At 32.3% G+C, this 23,406-nt stretch overlaps 6 protein-coding genes across 6 annotated transcripts; 1 reads left to right on the forward strand and 5 right to left on the reverse strand.

Annotated features, from left to right (window-relative positions):
- Positions 1–147: 147 nt before the first annotated feature.
- EIN_063460 (hypothetical protein) lies at positions 148–1,168 on the reverse strand (the record flags this gene model as incomplete). Its single annotated transcript, XM_004260324.1, has 3 exons — positions 148–272; positions 333–928; positions 1,050–1,168. The coding sequence occupies 3 exons, from the start codon at positions 1,166–1,168 to the stop codon at positions 148–150; spliced, it is 840 nt and encodes a 279-aa protein (XP_004260372.1).
- A 409-nt stretch (positions 1,169–1,577) lies between these two features.
- EIN_063470 (hypothetical protein) lies at positions 1,578–3,587 on the reverse strand (the record flags this gene model as incomplete). The annotated part of the gene is made up of 2 exons (XM_004260325.1): positions 1,578–3,172; positions 3,305–3,587. 2 exons carry the CDS (start codon positions 3,585–3,587, stop codon positions 1,578–1,580), a joined length of 1,878 nt encoding a protein of 625 aa, XP_004260373.1.
- A 422-nt stretch (positions 3,588–4,009) lies between these two features.
- EIN_063480 (hypothetical protein) lies at positions 4,010–4,963 on the forward strand (the record flags this gene model as incomplete). Its single annotated transcript, XM_004260326.1, has 1 exon — positions 4,010–4,963. The coding sequence occupies one exon, from the start codon at positions 4,010–4,012 to the stop codon at positions 4,961–4,963; it is 954 nt and encodes a 317-aa protein (XP_004260374.1).
- A 1,874-nt stretch (positions 4,964–6,837) lies between these two features.
- Positions 6,838–12,800, reverse strand: EIN_063490 (protein serine/threonine kinase, putative; the record flags this gene model as incomplete). Its single annotated transcript, XM_004260327.1, has 4 exons — positions 6,838–8,682; positions 8,724–10,628; positions 10,681–12,552; positions 12,666–12,800. 4 exons carry the CDS (start codon positions 12,798–12,800, stop codon positions 6,838–6,840), a joined length of 5,757 nt encoding a protein of 1,918 aa, XP_004260375.1.
- Positions 12,801–12,897: 97 nt separating this feature from the next.
- On the reverse strand, positions 12,898–13,581 carry EIN_063500 (hypothetical protein; the record flags this gene model as incomplete). The annotated part of the gene is made up of 1 exon (XM_004260328.1): positions 12,898–13,581. One exon carries the CDS (start codon positions 13,579–13,581, stop codon positions 12,898–12,900), a length of 684 nt encoding a protein of 227 aa, XP_004260376.1.
- A 65-nt stretch (positions 13,582–13,646) lies between these two features.
- On the reverse strand, positions 13,647–15,491 carry EIN_063510 (hypothetical protein; the record flags this gene model as incomplete). Its single annotated transcript, XM_004260329.1, has 1 exon — positions 13,647–15,491. The coding sequence occupies one exon, from the start codon at positions 15,489–15,491 to the stop codon at positions 13,647–13,649; it is 1,845 nt and encodes a 614-aa protein (XP_004260377.1).
- Between the last annotated feature and the right edge of the window lie 7,915 nt (positions 15,492–23,406).

The raw sequence follows: 23,406 nt of genomic DNA on the forward strand, positions 1-23,406 counted from the left end.
TCAACAACATTTAAAATATTATTATAATTTTTTTAATTATATCTAAATAGTATTATAATATAATTTATTATATTTTATTATATTAAATTATATTTCGAATATCAATTCAATCATATACAATCATTTACATGGTATTACATTCCTCCCTCACTGTTCAACCTCGTCTCTCATCCTTTTCAATTTTAATGACAAAGCAAAAGGTAATCCTTGATATGCCCTTTTCCTCTCGACAAGGCACTTACAACACAAATCAGACAACGTTGTATTCACATCTATTTGTCATTCGTTCACATAACTCCTTCATTACTTGTGTAGATAATAAATTCACAAACTTTGGGATACCAAGAACACGATGCAGTTATACAAAAATTGAGCGTCGACATTTGACCCGACCAAGGACTCATATTCAGGCATGTGACTGATATACAACGACGAGTATTTATCAGTGACATGATTGAGTACAACACAAAAGCCATCCAGACTTCTTGCAAGGACGGAAGTGTTATCCGTCATCACATCGCTTCTACTCTGCCCATATTCAAGCCACTTCTGGTTTTTCGGGATTTGTGTAGACGAGTATCCTCTCGACGTGTATGGTTGCATGATACATTTCCAAATGAGTGGGTGTTGTTCGACTATTTGATACGTTGGCTTGTCAGTAAGTCTCTTTGTTCCAAATTCCGTTCCTCTTCTGATCCCAAACAACTCGCAGAGTCTTCTATTGTCGTAGACGTGCATTCTCCCTTCTGTCCCTTCTCGGTGATAGAAGAGAGCGTATGTCCCCAACAAATGTTTCTCTACGTGTTTCTCTAAGAAGTTCTCTATCGCGGACATCTCCTCGTCTTTGAACTGATACGGCGCACCAGCGCAATCCCCAAGTACAAGTACGTCCGGGTTACAACTTTCCAGAATGTCTTTTGTCACAAATCTTTTGATTAGTGTGATAGTTAAAATATAACTATAATTACCTATTTATTAACTATATATGTGACATAAACTATAGTAAACTATAGTAAATAATAATAATAACTATACTCATAATCACAAACTTCTTGAATGTCATTTTCACTCTTACTCGTCCAAACGTTCTCCAATTTTCAGAGATGTAGTCCCAAGTTCGATATCCCCCTGAATGTGAATGAATCACTAACACATTAACCGTTTTCATGATTAAGTTACTCTACAAAAGTTCTCCTTTTATTGGATTCAATCTCGGTCTGTCTCGGTAATTTGTCACGTTTTGTTACAAGATTTTACGTCAAAAGTACTCTGTTTTTCTTGTATAGCTTTTTTTACTATTTTAATAATTTCATTTTTTGTATTACAATTAAAAAAATAAATTTTATTATATTTTTATTATAATTTTATTATAATTTTTATTATAGTTGTATTATATTTTTTAATTAAAAATGATACTATAATCAATCACTATTTTTAAATAATTCTTTTTATAGTACTTATAACCATAGTTTTACTCTTCAACGATTACGTCACCGCATGACGGGTCATTAGCAACCCGAAAAACAAAACAAATAACATTTATTTGTATTCGATGAACATAACACACATCCAATCATTCAACACATTTCCATCTTCTTTTCGTCGCATTTGAGTACTTCTTCTTTCAATTCCATCACACTTTTTCTTGAGTATTTTCCAATTCTATCTGTCAGTTGATCGACCATTACCACAAGTGCTTCGTTATCGATAGTCAAGTCTTCGATTCTCTTTTCTCGATGCTCCAAAGCGCATTTGAATTCGACGATTTGCATTTCACAGTTCTTCAATTTGTCTTTGAACTCGTTGACGACGCACTCGGTCGCGTTTTTCTTCAGTGCGTCCTTTTCTTTTTCTAAATTTTGTTTCTCCTCCGACACTTCTCGGAGTTGTTTCATTAACACGGTGATCTCGTCACTCTTTTCCATGATCACCAAATTGAGTTCGTCGCGATTCTCTCCGTTCAATGTCTTCTCAATTTGTTCCTTCAACTCTTTATTTTCATTCTTCAGACTCAATAGTTCAGGATTCTCCTGTTCTACCACTTTCCACCTCTCCATCTCGTCCGTCACAAATTTCTTCATTTCGTTGACCGTCTTCTTTTGACTCCTGAAATTCTCAATACTCCGCTCAAGCATTTTGCGCTTGTCTTCCATCTCTTTGCACTTCTTCTTCCACTCAAGAAGCTCATTGTCTTTGTCTTTGACTTTCCCTTTGAGCTCTTCGATCACTTCTTTTAAGTACCTTTCTTGGTCCATTTTAGCAAACATGGTAAACTCTAAATGCCGGATCTGCCCTTTTGCCTTCTCGAGTTCCTTTGTGTCGGCCATTGGAAATCGGCAATTGCGCAATTCTTCATTCTCGGCTCTGAGCCGGTCCAATTCGTCTTTTAGTTGTTCGTTGGTGCCACTGAACACGTTATTCTTCTTGACAATGCATTGAATGTTTCGCGAGGAAAAGCAAAATTTGATCGTCGACGACGTTTCTCGAATCGCAGACATCGAAGGGGACACCGTTCCTATTATAAACGTCTTACAATTCCCTCCCAATGAATCCCGCATTAATTGTGTCAACTTAGAGTCTCGATATGGGATGAAACACTCTTTCCCTTCGCTCTGTTGCACTAGGCCGTGAATCACTCGCCCAAATGTGACCAGCGACTTATTAATATTCCCCGCTTCTTTTAAAGTTTCCCCTTTAGTTTGTGTTTTCGATTGTCTCTCGGAGCCGGCTAAATCAACAAAAGTCAATTTCGATGTTGTTGTACTACTTTGAGAGTTTTGCGAGTTATTTTGCTTCGTGATAAATACAGTGAAAACACAGTGCGACCGACTCGAGTGATCGTTGGAAAGGGTTGCACTCGTATGTCTCATTTTATACCCACGCTGGATAATCGCCCACGTCGACTCCCAATTGGTCACTGAAACTTGCTCGGGGTTGTTCACTGGCAACTTCCTTGGCTTCAGAGTTTCGCCAGGAACTCCTCCGACACAAGAGACGGAAATCTCCGACTTAGTTTTGTCAATCAAGTCAATCAAATTCTCATTATATATTTCTACCATCGAACACGACACACTTGATATCACTCCGCCTTCATTTTGGTTGTTAAGTCTCTCGAATAGATACTTCAGTGAGCGAGGAATGATACCTCTCAGCTCTTCTTTATCACAATCCCCTTTTGATTACTATTATCACTTTATTATAATATAAATACTATTATAGTATAGTATATATATATATAGCACTTCATATAGATATTATACTATTATTATTATAGTTATTGATTCAATCGTGATATTAAACAAACCAAATGTAGTAAACGTCTTACCTGATCCAGTCTGTCCATAAGCAAACAAAGAAGAGTTGTATCCTGATAGAGCTGTGTCGACTAAAGGAATACCTACAGTTGTGAAGAGTTGTTCCTGCGTTGAATCTTGGTCTGCTACAAAATCAAAATTGAAGTTCTCAAAATCCTTTTCACTTGAGAAATAAACTAAAGTTGTTTTGTTGGCTGCTTTCACACATGAATCATTTATTTCACTGTCGTTCTGCGGACGTATTCTGATACCTACAATCACGCCACTCTTCATTCTCTTTTTTTTCAGTTCACAAAATGAACTAAATTGATAGGTTTTTTAAATTAGTTTAATGGTTTCGACGAGATTGGAGCAATGAGAAAAAACCAAAATTTCAAGTAAAAACAAATCTAATAACTTTTTTCTTCGTTTTGAAAAAAAATTCCAACTTTTATAAACTGTTCGTTCTTTTTTTTTATTTCCGTTTTTCTTTCTCTGAAAAATATTTTTCTTGCGAAAATTACAAAAAATTTTTGTAATTTTAAATAATAAACAAAATTTCACAATAATAAACTTAATTAAAATAGTTCTATCTTTTAAAAATAAAACAAATAGTAAATAATAGTTTCATTATAATATATTTTGTATTATAAAATATACTATAATATATCGATTTTTAATAAATATAGTAATACATTAACTTTCTAATCTAAACGATGTTAACAAGCAAACGGGGAGGGATAGTCTATGACAAACTGACTGATTTCAACGAGGTGATAATGCGTGGGTGTGTCTCGATGAGTCATTATTTTGTGTTTGACTCGCTTGACAAAGCGCTTTGTTTTCTAGATCGAGTGATTCAAGTCGGGTGTTACGGCGATGCTTCAGTCTCGAAAGAGAAACACAAGATATGGATCAAACGGATCTGTTGTAATACCGAGTACAAAAAAGTCAAAGAGAAGACTTCGAAAGTCGGCTGTGACGCGCACGCGTTCATTCGCGAAGTCCAGTTACGAACGATAATCAGCGGAAACGGATTCAAACACGAACAAGTCATCTTTAATATCGACAACAAAATCTACGCGTTACATCCAAACGCCGTTTTAAAGAGTTTTGATTCGAAATTGTATGGAGAGAAGTACTCGACAACAATTAAGAAGAAAGTCGTCTTAGTCACAGTCGCGAAACCGCACTCGGAGGCGTGTCGACGGCAAATGTTAGAGAAAGGATATCAACTGAAACACCGGCGCGACAAAGAAGACCGACCGGAAAGAGTCGACGGAAACGAAAAGATCAGAGACGGCGACAATTTCGACATTTTCGAGAAAACAGCCGCCCAACAAGATGTCGAAAAAGGAAATAGAAGAGAATTTCAACCACCCCCACCACTCCAATCACCTTTTGTGATTTGTCAACAGCCATTTTCACAGTCAGACAGACAAGAAAGTCATGGAACTGTTAAGTGCGCATTCACACAGGGTGTTGTCAGCTGCTATGACGGCGAGTTGTGTGTGATGAGAAACGAAGAAGACTTGAGTCAAAAGTATTTGTCGAGAATCGACGAGTTAATGAATGAGGCATTGACCGACTTCCAAAAGTCCCCGTACGACCAACGGCTACAGGTGTTCACACAAACACTTCAAGAGGCGAAGAGAGTCTTTACGCAGTAAATAGAGTGTATTATTTCAATTCAACTTATTCAATTTGTGATTTTGTCGAATTTTGAGTTTCATTTTGAAAATGATGAAGAAGACATTTTATATGGCGAAAAACTCATAAAACATCGTGAGAAGTAAATAAAAAACATTAGATTATTTTGTAAGTCTAAATTACAAAGGAAACGATCTCGTATTGTCTCTTTTAAAAGGGACTCAACATGATGATATTCAACCCTTTCTGCTTCACTTAAGAAATTGTAATTTGCGTCATTATCTTCATCTTCAGGTGTTCTTACTGTTTGCATTACTTCTTTTTGTGTTTTGTTCACTTCTTTTTATATGCAAGAAGTCAATTTTTTTAATAGAAGATTTGCCTTTGTCCATTTTTTGAAACTTTTTGTTGCACAAGTTGAAAGAAAAAGAATGGGATAGCTACCTGTTGTAGCTATCCCATTCTTGAAAAAAGAACACTGCTAAAAAGAAGTGATTTTTGATTAAACATCAGATTTTAATTAACTATAAAATATAGTTTATCTGGTAGTTGTGTTTCTTTTATGGAAAGATGTGATCTGAAATAAAAATAAAATATGCATTTTAAAATAGTTTGTTTGCTGTTAGATGATTCGAAAAATGATTTTAGGTGCTGGTTGTTGACATAAAAAAGCGGGAAAAGAAGTATTATTTACCTTTTATTATAAACAAAACTAAATGAATAGTAAAATAATTATTGTAATGCTAATAATTCACATTTCTGGTGGTTGTTTTATATGTGGGATTATTTGACTCTGTCAAAATACAATAAAAGTAAAATAATAATTAATTTGAACTATTTTTTACTAAAAGTCTAGGAAAAAAAACAGTTAAAAAAATGAATTTTTGTGAATTATTATTTCAACACAAAAAACTGTTTTCAATTCAAAAAATAGAAAAATTAATAATAAATATTAAATACTTAATAAATCGGGAATATCTTACTATTATTTTACTTGTTGAATTATTTATACAACATTTATAAAGGTTCAATAAATGCAAAATACTATAATTACTGTCAACATTTATGTCGATATCTTCATATGAAAATGATATAACATTTCTCGCTTGTAAAAACGTGATATTCGATTATTGGATGTTCATAAAAATAGAAAAATCAAAACAAGAAGACAGGCATAAGTCTTGATTATATTTGTAGATGGATGTGTATTTACTTAATTTATAATTAGAAGTAATCTCTGTACATAAGTTTGATTTTAACTTTTTACGTATCTCCGATGTCTGTTCATAATAAATTTACAAGGTTGTTGTTACAAAGTTAAACACACAAAAGAACACAATGTTGGTTATAGAATCACTTTATTATCAATTAAAGTCAGTATTTAAAATCATTTTGTGTGAAAAATGTACATTGGTTAATTATGTAATAAAACAAAAACAGTTGTATGAATTATTCACAATAGTTACTCCAAATACTTCATTTTTCATGATTCAAATGTAACAAAAAACGTTTAAAAAAGTGACTATTGTGGTTTTCAAAAAATGTTTAATTAATATTGGATTCTTACACTTTGTGTAAATTTACAAAGAACAAACAGCCACATATCATATAGTTAAATAAAACCACCAAAAAAATACACAAAAATTTTTCTAATTACTGCAAAAGTTGTAACATATTTATTTTGTATATTTTGTTATTAGTTTAAATATTAAATTACACTTTTAAATTAATTACACAACAATTTAATAAAGTTGTGTAATCATGTATAAGAAAAATGTCAATGACATTTAAATTAATATAATTCCAAATGATATCTGAAAATCACACTTATTATTTATTACTAAATGTATAAAACAATGACAATTCATAATAATAACCAAATAAAAACACCATTTTAATTCAAAGAGTTGTGTATCTTTTGAAGCTCTTGAACTATTTCTTTGATATCAAGTCGATCGATTGGGTTTTGTTTCCACGATTGTTCGATTAGATTAATTAAATCTTCGTTATCAACTAATATTTCTGGGCGTTTTCCTTCCATCATCCACTGAGAAATGCTCCATGGAAATTTGAACTTTTGAATTGGATACGGGTCTTTCCAACTGATTCCCTCCAACATGCCAATAGCAAATGAATACACATCGGCAGGGAATGTGTACTTCTCTTGGTTCATTACTTCAGGCGCCATATACACTGGTGTTCCAATACCTTTAGTGAATGTCATGTTACTTAAAAGACTGTTGATGTTCCTTGACGCTCCAAAGTCAGTCAATTTGCCATTAACGGCGTCTTCTTTATTCAAAGACACAACGAGAGTGTTATCTGGTTTGACATCTCTATGTAATATACCATTGTTGTGTAAATACTCTAAACCCTTTGCAGAATCCAATGTTATCTTCACTCGCATTTTAAAGTCAATTGGGTCGTTCTTTCTCTTTTTGATCAAGTCAAGAAAGCTTCCAAATTTAGCAAATTCAGTGACCATACACACCTTACTTGGGATGAAGACAGCACCATAGAAGTGGACGACATACTCACTTCTAAATTTGTCCAACATCGCAACTTCCTTTTCAAACTCTTCCATGCTATCTTTACTCATTTGTTTCATTTCTTTGATAGCAACAACATTCGTTCGAAAGGTGCCTTTGTAAACTATACCAAATCCACCTTCACCTAATTTATTTTCTTTATGTAATTCGTCTGGGTCAAGTGCAGTTGATGTTTCAGATGCAAAGGAACATGGTATCTTGATTTCAGTCGACTCCCCCTTTCGCATATCTAAAACAGTCAATATCACATCGAAATCTGCTTCACATGTACACAATGGAGTGACAGAAACAGTAAATTCAACAGCCCGTCCTTTTTTGATTGTCACTAATTGTGGTTTGACGTCGACTTCGTACTTTCCTTCATGGTCTTTTGTTGTAAACTGGAACTTCAATTTTCTCTTCTTTTCGTTGCCAATCAAAAAGACCAAAGATGTTGGCTTTTTGACTGTGATCTCAGACTCATAATATAGTTTATTTGTCGATGAAACCACTGAAGAGTCTTCATCACCAAGTCTGAAGAATGTGATGTTGTGGCTCTTTGCATCTGAGATCAATGTTTCATTTACCAACTCTTTTCTCTTATTCTCAAGCTTCTTGTTACGGATATAGAACCCAATGAGTGCAAAAATAACAACGATTAGAACAATGAATATCACCACAAAAACTATCGGAAGAACAATTGCAACAATGTTTGTAACTGGAATACATTCATCTCCATTCTCACTCACTGTACGACTCCTAGAACACTTTGAACACTTTCTTGTTGAAGAGTTATATGACGCACAATTTTCTATATTGGACCACAAGATGCACTGTTTTGTGTTAACTTGTAATACATAATTATCAACACATTTTTGACAAAAATTTGCTCTTGTACACAGTTCACAGGTGTCTCCACATTTTGTGCACTTGTTATATTCATTGGTGTAATATCCATTTTGACAAAGCAAACATCCTACTTCGCTTTGAGTAATACAATTGGTGAGATTCGTGCTGGCTAAACACTCTTTTTCATAAGCCGTTGAGAACTCAACGTCTTCGTAATACCCACCATTGGTGTTGCATTGAATGCATTGCGAGAAACTATTTGCACATGTCATACATTTGTCTACACATTTGATACAATCGGCATTTTTAACAACAAAGCCATCTTTACAGATTGCACACTTTTCACCACTCGGAAGGAACGTCTTGCACTTTTTGGCAAGTTCTCCAACCGGAACACAATCACCATTTGAGTCGTTGTAATACCCAAACTTACATGAGATACAACTTGTAGCACTTGTGGAACATTGTTTGCATTTTTGATCACATAGAGAACACTTTTTACCATCAACAAAGTACCCTCATAACACTTGGTACAACCCGTTTCTCCATTTTCAAGACAATACCTACTCGACTCGGAAATTGAACACTGTTCATCTCCGTTCTCGTCTTTGACCAACGAAAAAAAATTTTTACATTGCAAGCAATTATACTGAGATGAGTGAATACACTCATTTTTATCAATTGCAACACACCTTTTATATTCGTTCAGTGTGTATTCAATATTACAGACTATACACTGCGACGTATACGAATCAACCTCACTGCAAAATTCTTCTGATTTTTCAACACATTTTGTGTCCAATAAAACATACTCTTCTTTGCATCTTGTACATATCAATTCGGTGGTATTTGTGATTGTATAAGAAGTACAGTTGCTCTCTGAGAGTGGGTGGCATTTCCCATCTTTCAGGAAATATCCACTTAAACATAACGAACACCCACCAACCGTCTTTTTAGCACAATGTTCGATTTCAACACACTCTTCGTTTTCAATATAGTACCCTTTGTAACAGGTAAGACACTTTCCAGTAGAATCACACATTTCACAATTTGGTGAGCATGGTAAGCATTTTGGAGGAGATTCCTGTGTTAAATAAAAGCTTTGTTTACACGATACACACCTTCCCATTGTATATACATCACAATTGGTTTCTTCACTTTTTGGAATTGAAGAAATATAATTATAAAACATCATTTTGTAGTTATTAAACAATAATTTTTGCTGTTTAAGAATTTCATTATAATCAAAACATTTAAATGTGTTATTTTTTTCTAAAGTGAATGAACAGTATTTGCTTCTCTCATTCAAATCACAAATCCCTTTTTGATTAATCGAATTTAGGCACTCGACACACCCAAACCCAACCGAATACTTCTGGCAAAATTCATGATTGTTGTAAATATACTCATATTCATACCTTGTTGTAAACGCAAACACTTTTGAGTATAAACAACTCAAAGAGTTGGTACATGTTAAACATCCTTCTTTACAATAAATAATAAATCCATTCAAGTCAACTAAATTGGTTGTTTTGACACATTTCTTGTGTTCTAAAGATTCAAAGCCATAGCCGGTTTTACACAACAAACACTCCAATCGTTTATTATCTCCAAGTGCCGTGAAATTGCATTGGTAACATTTGTAAATAGCAGAGGAACAATTCGCAGCTTCGGTTGAGCTTTTCTTGTATTCGTAAATCTTAATTTTTACACAAGAAGTACCTTCGACATTTTCAACTTCATCTTCTAAACAATTGAGTGCACTTTTTGTCATCAACATATTATTGATTTCATTCTCAACACACCTATTATCTACTAAATTGTATTGTCCAAGTTCACATAATGTGCACTGTCCACTCTGTGAGTCACATTCTGCACAATGTGGATGTTTGTCCCAACAGTACACACATCTCCCTCCGTCAGGCACATAAGGCGCATCACACTTATTACACAATGATGAAGATGCACATTTAGTGCAATGTGAAATGCCACAATTCAATGAACACTCATCAATCCCACTATTATCAAACAAATTGAGCCCATCTTGGCATTTGGTGCAACTTATTCCATTATCACATTCAACACAACCAAATATGGAATTGCATCCAACACAGCGATTCTTTTTGATAAAATACCCCTTTTCACACGTCACCAATTGTAATTGGTCGCACAACACCGAATTTGCAAAAGAGTCTTTGAACTTCACACATTTTCCATTTTCCAAGAAAAACGTCTCATTACATTTTGTGCAAGATTTCTTTGTTGCTGTACATTCAAGACATCCATCAATTTCGTTGCATTTATGACACTCATCATTGTCCAGATAGTGTCCAGAAATACACTGTCTGCACTCCCCATACAATGTACACAACACACTTTGGTATTGAAGTGCACTTTTCACAAGTGTCTGACGTTTTGAAATACGCATTTTGAGAACACAGATTACATTTCATTGGAATTTTATTGTCACAGTTCTGGCAATTTGGAATATCATCACATGGAAGACATGCAGAATAGTCTAAGCTTTGTGTGTAATTTGTCAAACACTCAACACATTGTGTGGCATCACATTTCTTGCAATTTGAGATACCACATTTTGCACACATAAAGTCGGAGTTCAAATAATACAAATCGTCACATTTAGTGCACTGATTTGAAAGACTTTCCACACAACCTTCCACGACATCTCCACATGGCGCACATTCCCCAGATGATACCAAGAAATTTCTTTCGCATTTGACACAGCTCTCACCAACACCAATTACACAATGCGATATTTCTTTGCATGTGTAATTGGACAACTTATACCCATCAAGGCACTTTGTGCACTTTCGTGAAGATATATCATTTTCAAGGTAGTTGACACAAAGATCACACCCATTAATTTCCGAACAATTCTTACAAACAGCTTCCGGGAAATACCCAATGGAACAAACATCACAATAAACTTCGTTGTAATTTGAGTAATTCAAAAGTCCACATTTTATGCAATTTGTAAGTATTTCATCACATTTGAGACATTGTAGGTCTTTTAAGTAATATTCTTCCAAACACAAAACACAATTCGAATCAGATACTTCTTTGCAATGAAACTCCTCTTTTGTAAAATAATTTCCTTCGAAGTGGATTAGTTCTTCTGTTATATTTTGTTGTGTTTTGACACACCTTTTACCTATCAAAACAAAATCTGAATCACATGCTATACAGGCACTCGTCTTGGGTTCAATGGAGACACAATTTTCATCAATTTGGCAAATACCCTCAATCAAAACTTCATTTGGAGATAAACAGTTGAAACAAAGTCCGTTCGTTTTGTTCGAGCACCCATTGCTTCCACACGTTTCACAAGTCACACATTCGAAATCTTCTATCCAAAATCCCGGTTTGCATTTCTCACATTTTTTGTTTCGGTTTTCATCAACGAAGCATGAAATACATTTGTCATTATCGGGTTTACACACAGAACACAACCCACCTTCATCAATGTATTTATTGATTTCACATGTTATACACGATGTTGAATTGCATGTTGTACAACCACGTGTTGAACAGTCTGTACATCTTCCAAAAAATTCTGTCATTTCTTCTGACGTGGTATTTTCGAGATAATACCCCTCGATGCACGACACACATTTTGTTTGAGACAAACAATCGATGCATGTTGCACTGCACTTATTACAACTTTTACTGTCTATGTAGTATCCTTTTGTGTCACACAATGAACACGTCTTGTCATCTTCCTTATAATAATATCCTTCAAAACATTTGGAACAAGTTGATTCGGAGTAACAAATATCACAATTTGATTCACAACCATTACAATTGTAATTCGACAAATAAAAGTGGTCCATACATTCCAAACATCTTGTCTCATCACACTTTGTACAATTGTCATAGATATCACCACAGCTAAGGCATTTCCCATCACGTAAAAAGAGTCCAGTTTTGCACTTATAACAATCCGTTTCATCACACACTTCACAATTTGTATGTTTTGTTTCACATGTTGAACAGATACCATTGTCCAAAATAGAACCACTTGAACAAGAATGACATGTTGTGATGTTGCATCTATCGCACAAAGTAAATTTAGTCGAGCATAAAGTACAAATTCCATTTTCTATAAACGAGTTTTTATTACATACAGAACACTTTGATACGTCACAAGATATGCAATTATCAAACAGGGAATTACATGGTTTACAAACATTACTATCGATATAAAACCCATTCTCACATTCAAGACAGCTTGATTCATCACATACAATGCAATTTGTGTACTTTGATTTACATTCTCTGCAAACACTCCTTTCAACAAAAAATCCATTTTTACACCTTAAACAACTTGATCCATCACATACAATGCAATTTGTGTACTTCGATCTACATTCTCTACAAACAGTCTGGTCAACAAAAAATCCGTTTGAGCACGTGTTGCACTGTATTGATGTACATGTAATACAATTATGGAACGTTTCATTGCATTTTACACATCCATTTCCATTCAAGTAATACGTTTCTTCACAAATCGTACATTTGGTTTCGTCACAAATTTGACACCCTTGATATTTGGTTAATCATTTATTACATTGGTTATTATCAACAAAATATCCCACATCACATTCTTGGCACTGAATTTTATTACATAAGTTACAATTGGTATAAACTTCAGAACATGGTTGGCATATTGAATTTTTATCCAAATAATTTGGTAAGCATTTGGTACATGTTTCAGTTGTACATTCCATGCAATTCGGAAACAACTCCCCACACTTTACACACATCCCATCCTTTAAAATGTAATTTCGATTGCAGCCCAAACATAACATAGCGTTACATGAAGCACAGTTTGTATCATAATCAGTACATGGATGACAAGTGCTCATTGCACCAATAAAAAACCCCGTTTCGCAAATTCTACATTGATTTTCTACACACACCGAGCAATGGGGAAATACGTTTCCACATAGTTCACAAGTACCATCAATTAAAGAATAGTCACTTGTACAATGAAAGCATCCATTTTCATCACAATTTGTACATCCTTCTGAACAAGGAAAACATCGTCCATTATTTAAATAAAAGCCACTTTTGCATATGGTACAACCAAATTGGGCACACAATTCGCATTCAATAGGACATTCCATACAAATTCCATTTTCAACAAAAAATCCATCCGAACAAGCTAGACAATGTGTAAAGTTACAAATTATGCAATTTACATGGTTTGCATCACACCTAATACATTGCTCTTTGTACATAAAAAATCCATCAACGCAACTGTCACAATAAGTTTCGTCGCACAATGCACAATTTTCGTATTTTTTTAAACATTCAATGCAATCAGTTTTTTCAAGGAAATAACCGTTATTACATGAAGTACAATGTTTTGGGTCACAAGTGGAACAAGATGGAAAATTTTCAAAACAGTTAACACAAGTTCCACCATAAAAAATGAATATTCATTACACTCAAAACACTCAGTTTCATTACACAAATTACAATTCGGATAAATATTATCACATATTTGACAAATGCCAGTTTGATTAAGAAAATAACCAACTTGACACGTCTTACATTGTCTATCATCACACTCTATACAATTGGAGGAAAAAGTTTGGCAATCAATACAAATTCCATTATTCAAATAAAGATCTTTTTTACATTCCTTGCATGAATTTTTATCACATACATTACACCCCATGGAACACTCAATACAATGCCCTTTCTCATAGTAAAAACCCTTATCACATTCGATACACAAATTATCTGAACATTTTCGACAATTCACTGGACATATTGTGCATTTTCCATCTTCAAAATCAAAACCATCATTACACCCAACACAATCATATCCATTACAATACCCACAATTGGGGTCATTTGTTGTGCAATTTTTACAGCTTTCATCAAAGAACATCCCATTTGGGCACAAAATAACACGGTCGCACTTATAATTTAAATAGTAGTAACACCCATTAACTTCAATGCAATCGTCTCCTGGACAAGGAACTTTATTGCATGTGTTTTGAATGTAAAAAACATGATTTCCTCTTTGCACAAACGAGTTATTTTTTGTGTAAAATTCCCTTTTAACACAAAAAAGAGTGGTTTCTACTAAATTTTGATTCGTATATTCAATGGAATCTATTGACGCACCCATTTCGAAATGCAAGTCTCCTTCTACAAATATTAGTTTGTCAATTTTAACGTAAACGCCAAATATCATAACGATCTGTATGACAGTCAAGATAGTAAAATGAAGTGAATCCAAAGTCGATATAAGTAATAGATCTCCGCTTTCTTTATAAGTGATTGTTTCCCAACTCGCTTGTTTAAATAGATAAAAATCGAACTCAACAAGATTTAAGTTAAAGAATGTACTATTGTGTTTACAATCTGGGTAATCAAATTCATCAAAAGGTTTTAATTTATCAGGATTGCAATTACAATTATATGAGGGACCATATCCTGTACCTTCTTTAGAAACCAGTTTCATTCTGGAAAAGTTTCCTTTTGTACACACCGACTTGATTTCATGAGTAGAGTCAGATGTATATAAATTAACATTTTCATTCATAAGTATTCCAGAAAGTAAATACATTGCAGGATAATCAACGTCTACCAGAGTAAAAGATAACAAATTTATTGATACCGTTTGTTGTACTTTTCCATCGATATATACAAGTGGAATTTTTTCTTGGTATAAATCTCTTGAAATTGTTATAATCCATTGTTCATCTATTTTTGAATGTAATACAACTCCTTTGTTTTTAACAAAAATTTCAGTTCTTAAAGTTTGTGTTTGTCTGCACCCAGTGCTTCCATCAAAACACCCAAAAGTGATGACAAGTCCTTCTGGTCGATCGTCTTCATAAATAGTCACTTTCTCTTTTTCGGGTCGAGTCATAAGAAAAAAGTGTTTCATGTTAATGATTCCAAAAAATTTCCATTCTCGACTAACTGATACATCATTTTCAGTTAGGTTGGTATCATTGTAGCCTTTTTCTTGATATGTACAACAATTATAATTGAACGTAAAAACGTTCTCATTATAAGTTTCAATTGTCCATTCGTCTGATGTTTCAAGATAAATTGGTCTAATGACATTGTTTATTTCTCCCCAACCAACGATGGTTGTTGCAAATAACAATAAGATTATCAATTTCATTTTACAATATCAAGTTTTAAAATATGATTAAATACTCTTTGATTGTATAAATTTCATTCTTCCAATTGTTAATTGTAATACGAAAACAATTTTACAATATTTGAAATTGAGTAAATAACAACCACATAGGCAAAGCAAACAACAGGTTTGTTTTTTAAGAAGTTTTATTTATATAAAAAATAATGTTATAATTTATATATTTTTCGAATTTATTGGTTTAAAAAACTATTACAACATTTAAAATATTTGTATCAATAACTCCTAAATTGTTTGTTTTACACTTGCGGTTAGATGTTTTTAAATGCCACTTAACTGTTACCACGTTGCACTCGATCACATAGCACATATGAATATCAAGTTTTTAGATTGTTAAATAAAAATGTTAAAAAAATATTTTTGAAAAATAATTTAAATTTTTGGAATTCTGTAATTATTCTATCAATTTTCATTTTGTAGTATGTAATAAATAATAAAACAATTTAACACTATTTTTTTTATCCAGTTGGTTATATTCGACATATGGTTTTTTCGCTGACAATAGATTTCACAAAAAGGATGAGACTTTTCATCACTTTAGTGCCATAGGGATATACACAGCAATGCATGAACTGTTTGTTGAGGGGTCGAGTGCGTGCACAACACTCTGGGATGAGAGGCACTGAAGTCTGTCCGACTATTTTTGTTTATTTTAATTCTATATAATCATATTATTTTTAAAGAATTAAAGTTGATAAAATACAACAAGAATAAAGACAAAAGTCAAATCAGATAACAATTAGATGAGAGCAAATTGTGAACGTATTTCAATATGTGTTGGATTCTTTCTTTTTGGTTTCTTGTTCTTGAGATTTTGATAAGCCCACCGTTTTTGTTTCTTGTCGTCTTGCTTGTTAAGTGTGATGTATGTGACTGTTTTAACTGCCTTCTTATGTAAAGGTGTATCTTGCTTTGTTGCAACATTTTCAAACATTTCCAAGTGTAACACCATGCTTGCTGATGACTGTTTGTTTTGACATCAGTTTCCTTTTATACACAAAAGTGACACGTCATCATTACATTTGTCAAGATTCAATCAAAACTTTGAGTCTTGACACTTGATATAAATACAACAATACTTTATTTGAAAACATAAAATTTATTCATAATATTGTATCAAAAAATAATGAAAAAGACGTGAATTAATTACTGTACCATTTTGAGAATCTCATCAAGAACCTCAGAGCGGCCAGGCGTTTTATAATGACCTTCTGGTTTTGGAAGAATAAAAACGTGGGAAGTGAGGCAATTGAGTATTCGGCAGCATAATCAGTTGCTGTGGTTGCGTCGAATTTGAAGAACTTAAGGTTTGTGTTCGTCAGCTAGTTTGTCCATCATTGGCGCACTTGCCTTGCACTTTGCACACTCAGGAAAGTTGAAAATGACAAGAATGTTCTTGTTCTTTTCAATTCTCTCTTTCACTTCAGCAACATTGGTTGTGTATGTCACTGGCAAATCTTGATTCTATGCCATATTTTAGTCTTTAAATATGTTACAACAGCTGTGTGTTGTAACACCAATTGTTACGACACATAGTTACCAATGACCAGATGTTGTAATAACTTTGTCGTGATTAAATAAAGTTTTCATTAAATTAAAAAACAAATTGTTTAGTTTTTATGGTTTTATTTGAAAATATATAGTTGGTATCAATTTTAATAATAAATCAACTGTAGGTCTTTTAACCGATATGTTTTTTTAAAAAAAAAACATTCACTTTGAATAAATAATTCAAATGAGTATAATAATAAATTAAGTATATCAAAATTGACATTAAAATACAAAGACTGGCTTAACTCTTTTGAAAGGAAATAACATAATTATAAATTATTATAAAATTGTCAAAAAGGTACAAATAATCCATTTTTGATTATTTTTATTTGAAAACACAATTAGGCGTATTAATTTTTGCCTCGTTTTTGTTTTAAAAAACAGGGAAATAATGTTAATTTTTTGCCATACAAACGTATTTTTAAAAAAGACTTAAAAACGAAAAAAAACATTCTATAAAATAACACTGAAGCATTTTTGGGCTTCAGCATTAACTGTGTAAATTTTGGTAAACGCCTGGTTGTGTTTAAGAAAGAGTATTATAAACTGTTTTTCAAAAGTCGGTACTGTCATATTTTTAGAACTTCCTAAAGTCCCGTTTTTTATTTTTGTTTTTTCCTAAAAAAACAAAAACAAAAAATCGAAAGTACTGACTTTATTTTGAAAAAAATACCAATCCCGTTCAATTATTTTCGTACAAATTCGGGAAAATATCGGAATATTAGCCATCTTTTTCCAAAAACCCCGATCCCGTTATTTGATTTGACCATAACTCGATACTTCACAACATATACACAGCATTGTTGGCATAAAAACACAACAATTAACGTTTAAGTGAATTGAGATGGTGTTGTTCGTGTCGAGTTTTAACTGAATATTACTTTCATTAATTTTTCATTTTCAATTAAAAACAAACATGTGGTTTTGTTCTCCGAATAAAAAATAATGAAATAAAGAGTTCCAAAAACACCAAAAAATAAATTACAGCAAATGTTTGATAATTTTGACAGACATAAGTCAAATTGTCAAAGAACAACACTAGAAAAATAATACAAAATAACATTATTGTTTTGTTATTGGATATTTTAAAAAAGATGTTTCACTGAAATGCTCAAAAAGAATGTCGATTTTATAAAACCCAACAAAGATAAGTTATCAAATCATTTTGTCATTTTTATTGTTTTTGTGACAACACTACTAAGCATACTAATCTTCGAACTAAGCTTTTGTTTTGTGAATATTTCATTAATTATTAAAATGTTTGATAATGAAAAAGATTGACATTAAAAATTATTTGCTTTTGTACTAAAATGCACTTTTGGGATAATTCACGTGTTTTTCTGAAACAAAAATCCCGTTATTTCAAATTTTATATGGAATTTTTTAATGCTTAAAAATTCTTCAAGTAAAAAAATATTTTTTGAAGACTGTTTTTCTCTTTTTTACTTGGAAAAAATAAGCGAATTTATTACAAAAAATGATTCCCAAAAATAATAAACAAAATAAATGCAAAAAATCGGGACACCTCAGTACCGACTTTTGAAAAACAGTTTATATTATGTAAAAAGTTTGAGTGTTCATTAATTCAATTTTAGCATTCTTAAGTCAATTCTACAAACGTTAAACTGGTTGTCTAGTTTTGGGGGCTTAATAAATTTATTGATTCTATCCATCCACAGACAAATTGTCTTGATGTGCTTTTTCTGTGTAAAAAGAATATTTTATTTTTTTGGTATGCAAAAATGTAGTAAGCCAAGAGTTAATAACACAGATGTTGTATCGCAAATACAACACAACTCAATTGAAATAATGAATGTTTGCAAATTAATGGAATTGAAATTTTAAATAATGTAAGCGAAGTAGTGGATAATAATTTTATTTTATTTTATTTTATAATTGTTGTAATTGTGTTCAAACTTAAGTTGCAATAAAAAAATGAAATACATTTATGACCACTGTTCAAGTTGGTTAAAATTAAGAAAATCTCTGTTGAAATTTTCACATCAAGTGTCGGCTTTATAACGTATGATAACTCTTTTTCATTTTTAGTGTGCACTTTGTAACAATTTTATTTTTACCATATTTTGTGATATTTGTCATTCACATTTGTGTCGTTGTCAACTTCATCACTTTTTGAGTTAAGCATTTCCATAGATGCAACCAGATTTGTCAATACAAAATCAAAAAGTTCAATTTTCAGTTTGTAATTCACAGACTTTTTTATCACAAGTTTCTTCATCTTACAAACGCCCAAGACTTTTGTTTTGTGAGCTTAAATGCAACAAATTGAGATTGGATGTCCTCGATGGACGAACGGAACACTTCTTCATTTGTGTTTTATTCACAAAGTTGCACCTTTTATTGATGCACAACTTTACATCATTCAAAGGATAGAAAATACTCCACAAAACGTGGTGACCAAAACAAGTGAATTATACAAGAATTACAGAAGTTGAGATATATGAAGTATGTCACAATCAATGACGGATGCACTGAAATTTCAAAGGAACTTTTTGAGGAATGCAACAATCTTGAAACAATAGAAATACCATTATCTGTTAAAACAATTATTGGAGATGTTTTTGTGAGTTGTGCAAAAGTTTCTGGAATTGTGTGTGATCCCAAGTGTATTTCTTTTTTTGTAAAACCATCAAACATTCAAGTGATAGTTATACCTGAAAGCATTACCAAGCTCAACAGAAGTGACTTTATTTAGTGTATGAACGTGAATGAACTGACTATACCAAAATCACTGAAAGAGATTGAACAAAACACCTTCAGTAATATGTATGATATCCTTAATTTTTCTAAAGACCCAATATTTGTAAAGAATATAAACAAACAGTTGTTGTTTCGAGTGAACAAACCAGATTTTGTAACAGTCAGACCAAAAGAATGTTTTAAAGGGTGTGTTAATCTCCAAGATGTGAAAATCCAAAATACAATTTGAGCATTAAATCAAAAGCATTTGCAAGATGTATTCGACTCAAACCAATCACCATCCCTCAAAGTGTGACATTAATCGCTATAAAATCAACCGATGCATTTGGAGTTTGCAAAACAAATGCGTTTAATGGATTAAATCAAGTGCAATATGAATCAATGTTAGATGAACTTAACATTGACAATTTCATGACTCCAATGATGTTTAAAGATTATTCAAATTATAAAAATATCAAATGTCTCGAGAAACAAATAACAACACAAAATATAAAATCTGAAACATTTCAGAAATTCAAACGTTTAAATTTCAAGCTAACTATAAAATTTCAATTCCAGAATACATTTTTTGTTTTTTATTTTAAAAATTTAAATTATTATTATTAATTATAGTAATTTAATAACTGGAAGAATCAATATAGATAAAATCCAGATAATTTCAGAGCACTAAGGGGCCTAAGAAGCCAAGAGTTTTTTCTTCCAAGCTAACGATCCCGGGTTCGATTCCCGGTTAGTGCATTTTTTGTTTTTTTCTTTTGTAATTTTTTAATTTTTAATTATAATTAATAGTTTAATAATAATTAGTATATTTGACTGATATACATTTTATTTATTCACTTATATTTACAACACCACAATGAACACTTTTTTGGCATTCTTTTTTTATTTAAAAAGTACTCGTGTTTTTTCATCGGATATTACTGTTGTAATGTCTTCTTTAGTAAATTGGTGATGTGATCAGACGCATATCTTCAACAGGGCGAAAACCAATTTTCACAAATTCAGGAAATCAAAAACGCGCATTTTTTCCCTTCAGCCCCATAAGATTTTTAATATGCATATTTCTGTTATTATCGAAAAGTTACTCTTTTTGTAAATTTTGTTGTTATTTAATTTACCAATTGTGAAAAAAAAGAATCGTCGTGTTGAAATTAAACTACAAAAAGTCACGACATTTGTACGTTCTATCATGCAATTAGTTGAATTACACACAATTGTAACACTCATTTTAAAGTGCTTTTCAGAACTCGTCGACTTATCATTTCCATACATTTGCGGAATGTCAAATGTACAATTCATCGCTTTACAACCATTTTCTAACAAAATTGTTGTTGTGTACGTAGACCAAGGTACCACGTGGTCAACCTACCTGACATGATTAAGATGAATTTTGAACTCTTGCCAGTGTTTGCAACAAATTTTCTTAAAGACAGTTTGAAGACTATACAACGTGAAAATCTGTTAATACCAGTATTAGTCCAACAATTTTATTTACAGTTCGTTTTGAAGCTTTTTGTGGACATCAGAAGACCTTTAACATTATCAGAAGAAGAGAAAAAAACATCTTATCACTAAGATAGATATAGAGAAGTATATTAAGATGTACGTGTACAAGAATGGTTCAAGCAAATTCATCGTCTTTTTGTTTTAAGATTAAAGCTTTTGATCAGTATTTCATTTGCTTCCAGATAGAACTACGAATGAAAAGTGGGAAATTCAACAAGAAGCCAGAACCCAACTTTTACCATTCCTGTTTTTTAATGTAAAGATCCGAGTTCGAGTCTTGGAAATTGCATTTTTATCTATCAAACAAATAAGTTATTACTGTTATATTTTTAAAATTATTATGTTGTGATAATTTGAAAAACCAAGTTTATGCTTAAAATTTTACAGAATTATAGTTAAAATAGAATTAATGAATAAACAATTAATGTAGTTTGTTGAAGTTTGTAAATTGATTTTGTTACATCTTGAACTAAATTAACCAATAAAGTATATACATTTTCTAGAGTGTCCCCAAAAAACACATACAACTTAAATTAAAGGTTTGAATTATAAATCCAATTTTTAAAAATATTTTAATTAATTAATCATTTTATTGTGTAAGTTATGATAAATAACAATTGTATCAATGTGTAATTTTACGAATAAAAATAAAATAACAAAACCATACAATAAAATAAAATGAACAAAAAATAAACTTTAGAATGTAATATTAAGTATTTGAAAAATTGTTCAAATAAATAACAAAAAATAATCAAATTAAAATAAAAAAATGTTAAAAAAAATTGATATTAAAATTGATAATTTGAAATAATAATATATTGAATATTAAAAAAAACACTCACACTCACACACTTCAATTGTCATCCCAATAACACACTCACTCACACACTTCAATTGTCATCCCAATAACACACTCACTCACTCACACACTTCAATTGTCATCCCAATAACACACTCACTCACACACTTCAATTGTCATCCCAATAACACACTCACTCACACACTTCAATTGTCATCCCAATAACACACTCACTCACACACTTCAATTGTCATCCCAATAACACTCACACTCACACACTTCAATTGTCATCCCAATAACACACTCACTCACTCACACACTTCAATTGTCATCCCAATAACACACTCACTCACACACACACTTCAATTGTCATCCCAATAACACACTCACTCACTCACACACTTCAATTGTCATCCCAATAACACACTCACTCACACACTTCAATTGTCATCCCAATAACACACTCACTCACTCACACACTTCAATTGTCATCCCAATAACACACTCACACACACACTTCAATTGTCATCCAATAACACACTCACTCACACACTTCAATTGTCATCCCAATAACACACTCACACACACACTTCAATTGTCATCCCAATAACACACTCACTCACACACTTCAATTGTCATCCCAATAACACACTCACACTCACACACTTCAATTGTCATCCCAATAACACACTCACTCACTCACACACTTCAATTGTCATCCAATAACACACTCACTCACACACACACTTCAATTGTCATCCCAATAACACTCACACTCACACACTTCAATTGTCATCCAATAACACACTCACTCACACACTTCAATTGTCATCCCAATAACACACTCACTCACTCACACTCACTTCAATTGTCATCCCAATAACACACTCACACACACACTTCAATTGTCATCCAATAACACACTCACTCACACACACACTTCAATTGTCATCCCAATAACACTCACACTCACACACTTCAATTGTCATCCCAATAACACACTCACTCACACACTTCAATTGTCATCCAATAACACACTCACTCACTCACACACTTCAATTGTCATCCCAATAACACACTCACACACACACTTCAATTGTCATCCCAATAACACACTCACTCACACACTTCAATTGTCATCCAATAACACACTCACTCACACACACACTTCAATTGTCATCCAATAACACACTCACTCACACACTTCAATTGTCATCCCAATAACACACTCACTTTCTCATTTTAAAAGTCCATTTTATTTATATATTATTTATTATATTCTTATAATTTTAAAATTAATTA

The sequence above is a fragment of the Entamoeba invadens genome (genome assembly GCF_000330505.1).
Source record: "Entamoeba invadens IP1 unplaced genomic scaffold scaff_1105074726711, whole genome shotgun sequence".
Classification (NCBI taxonomy): Eukaryota; Evosea; order Mastigamoebida; family Endamoebidae; genus Entamoeba; species Entamoeba invadens.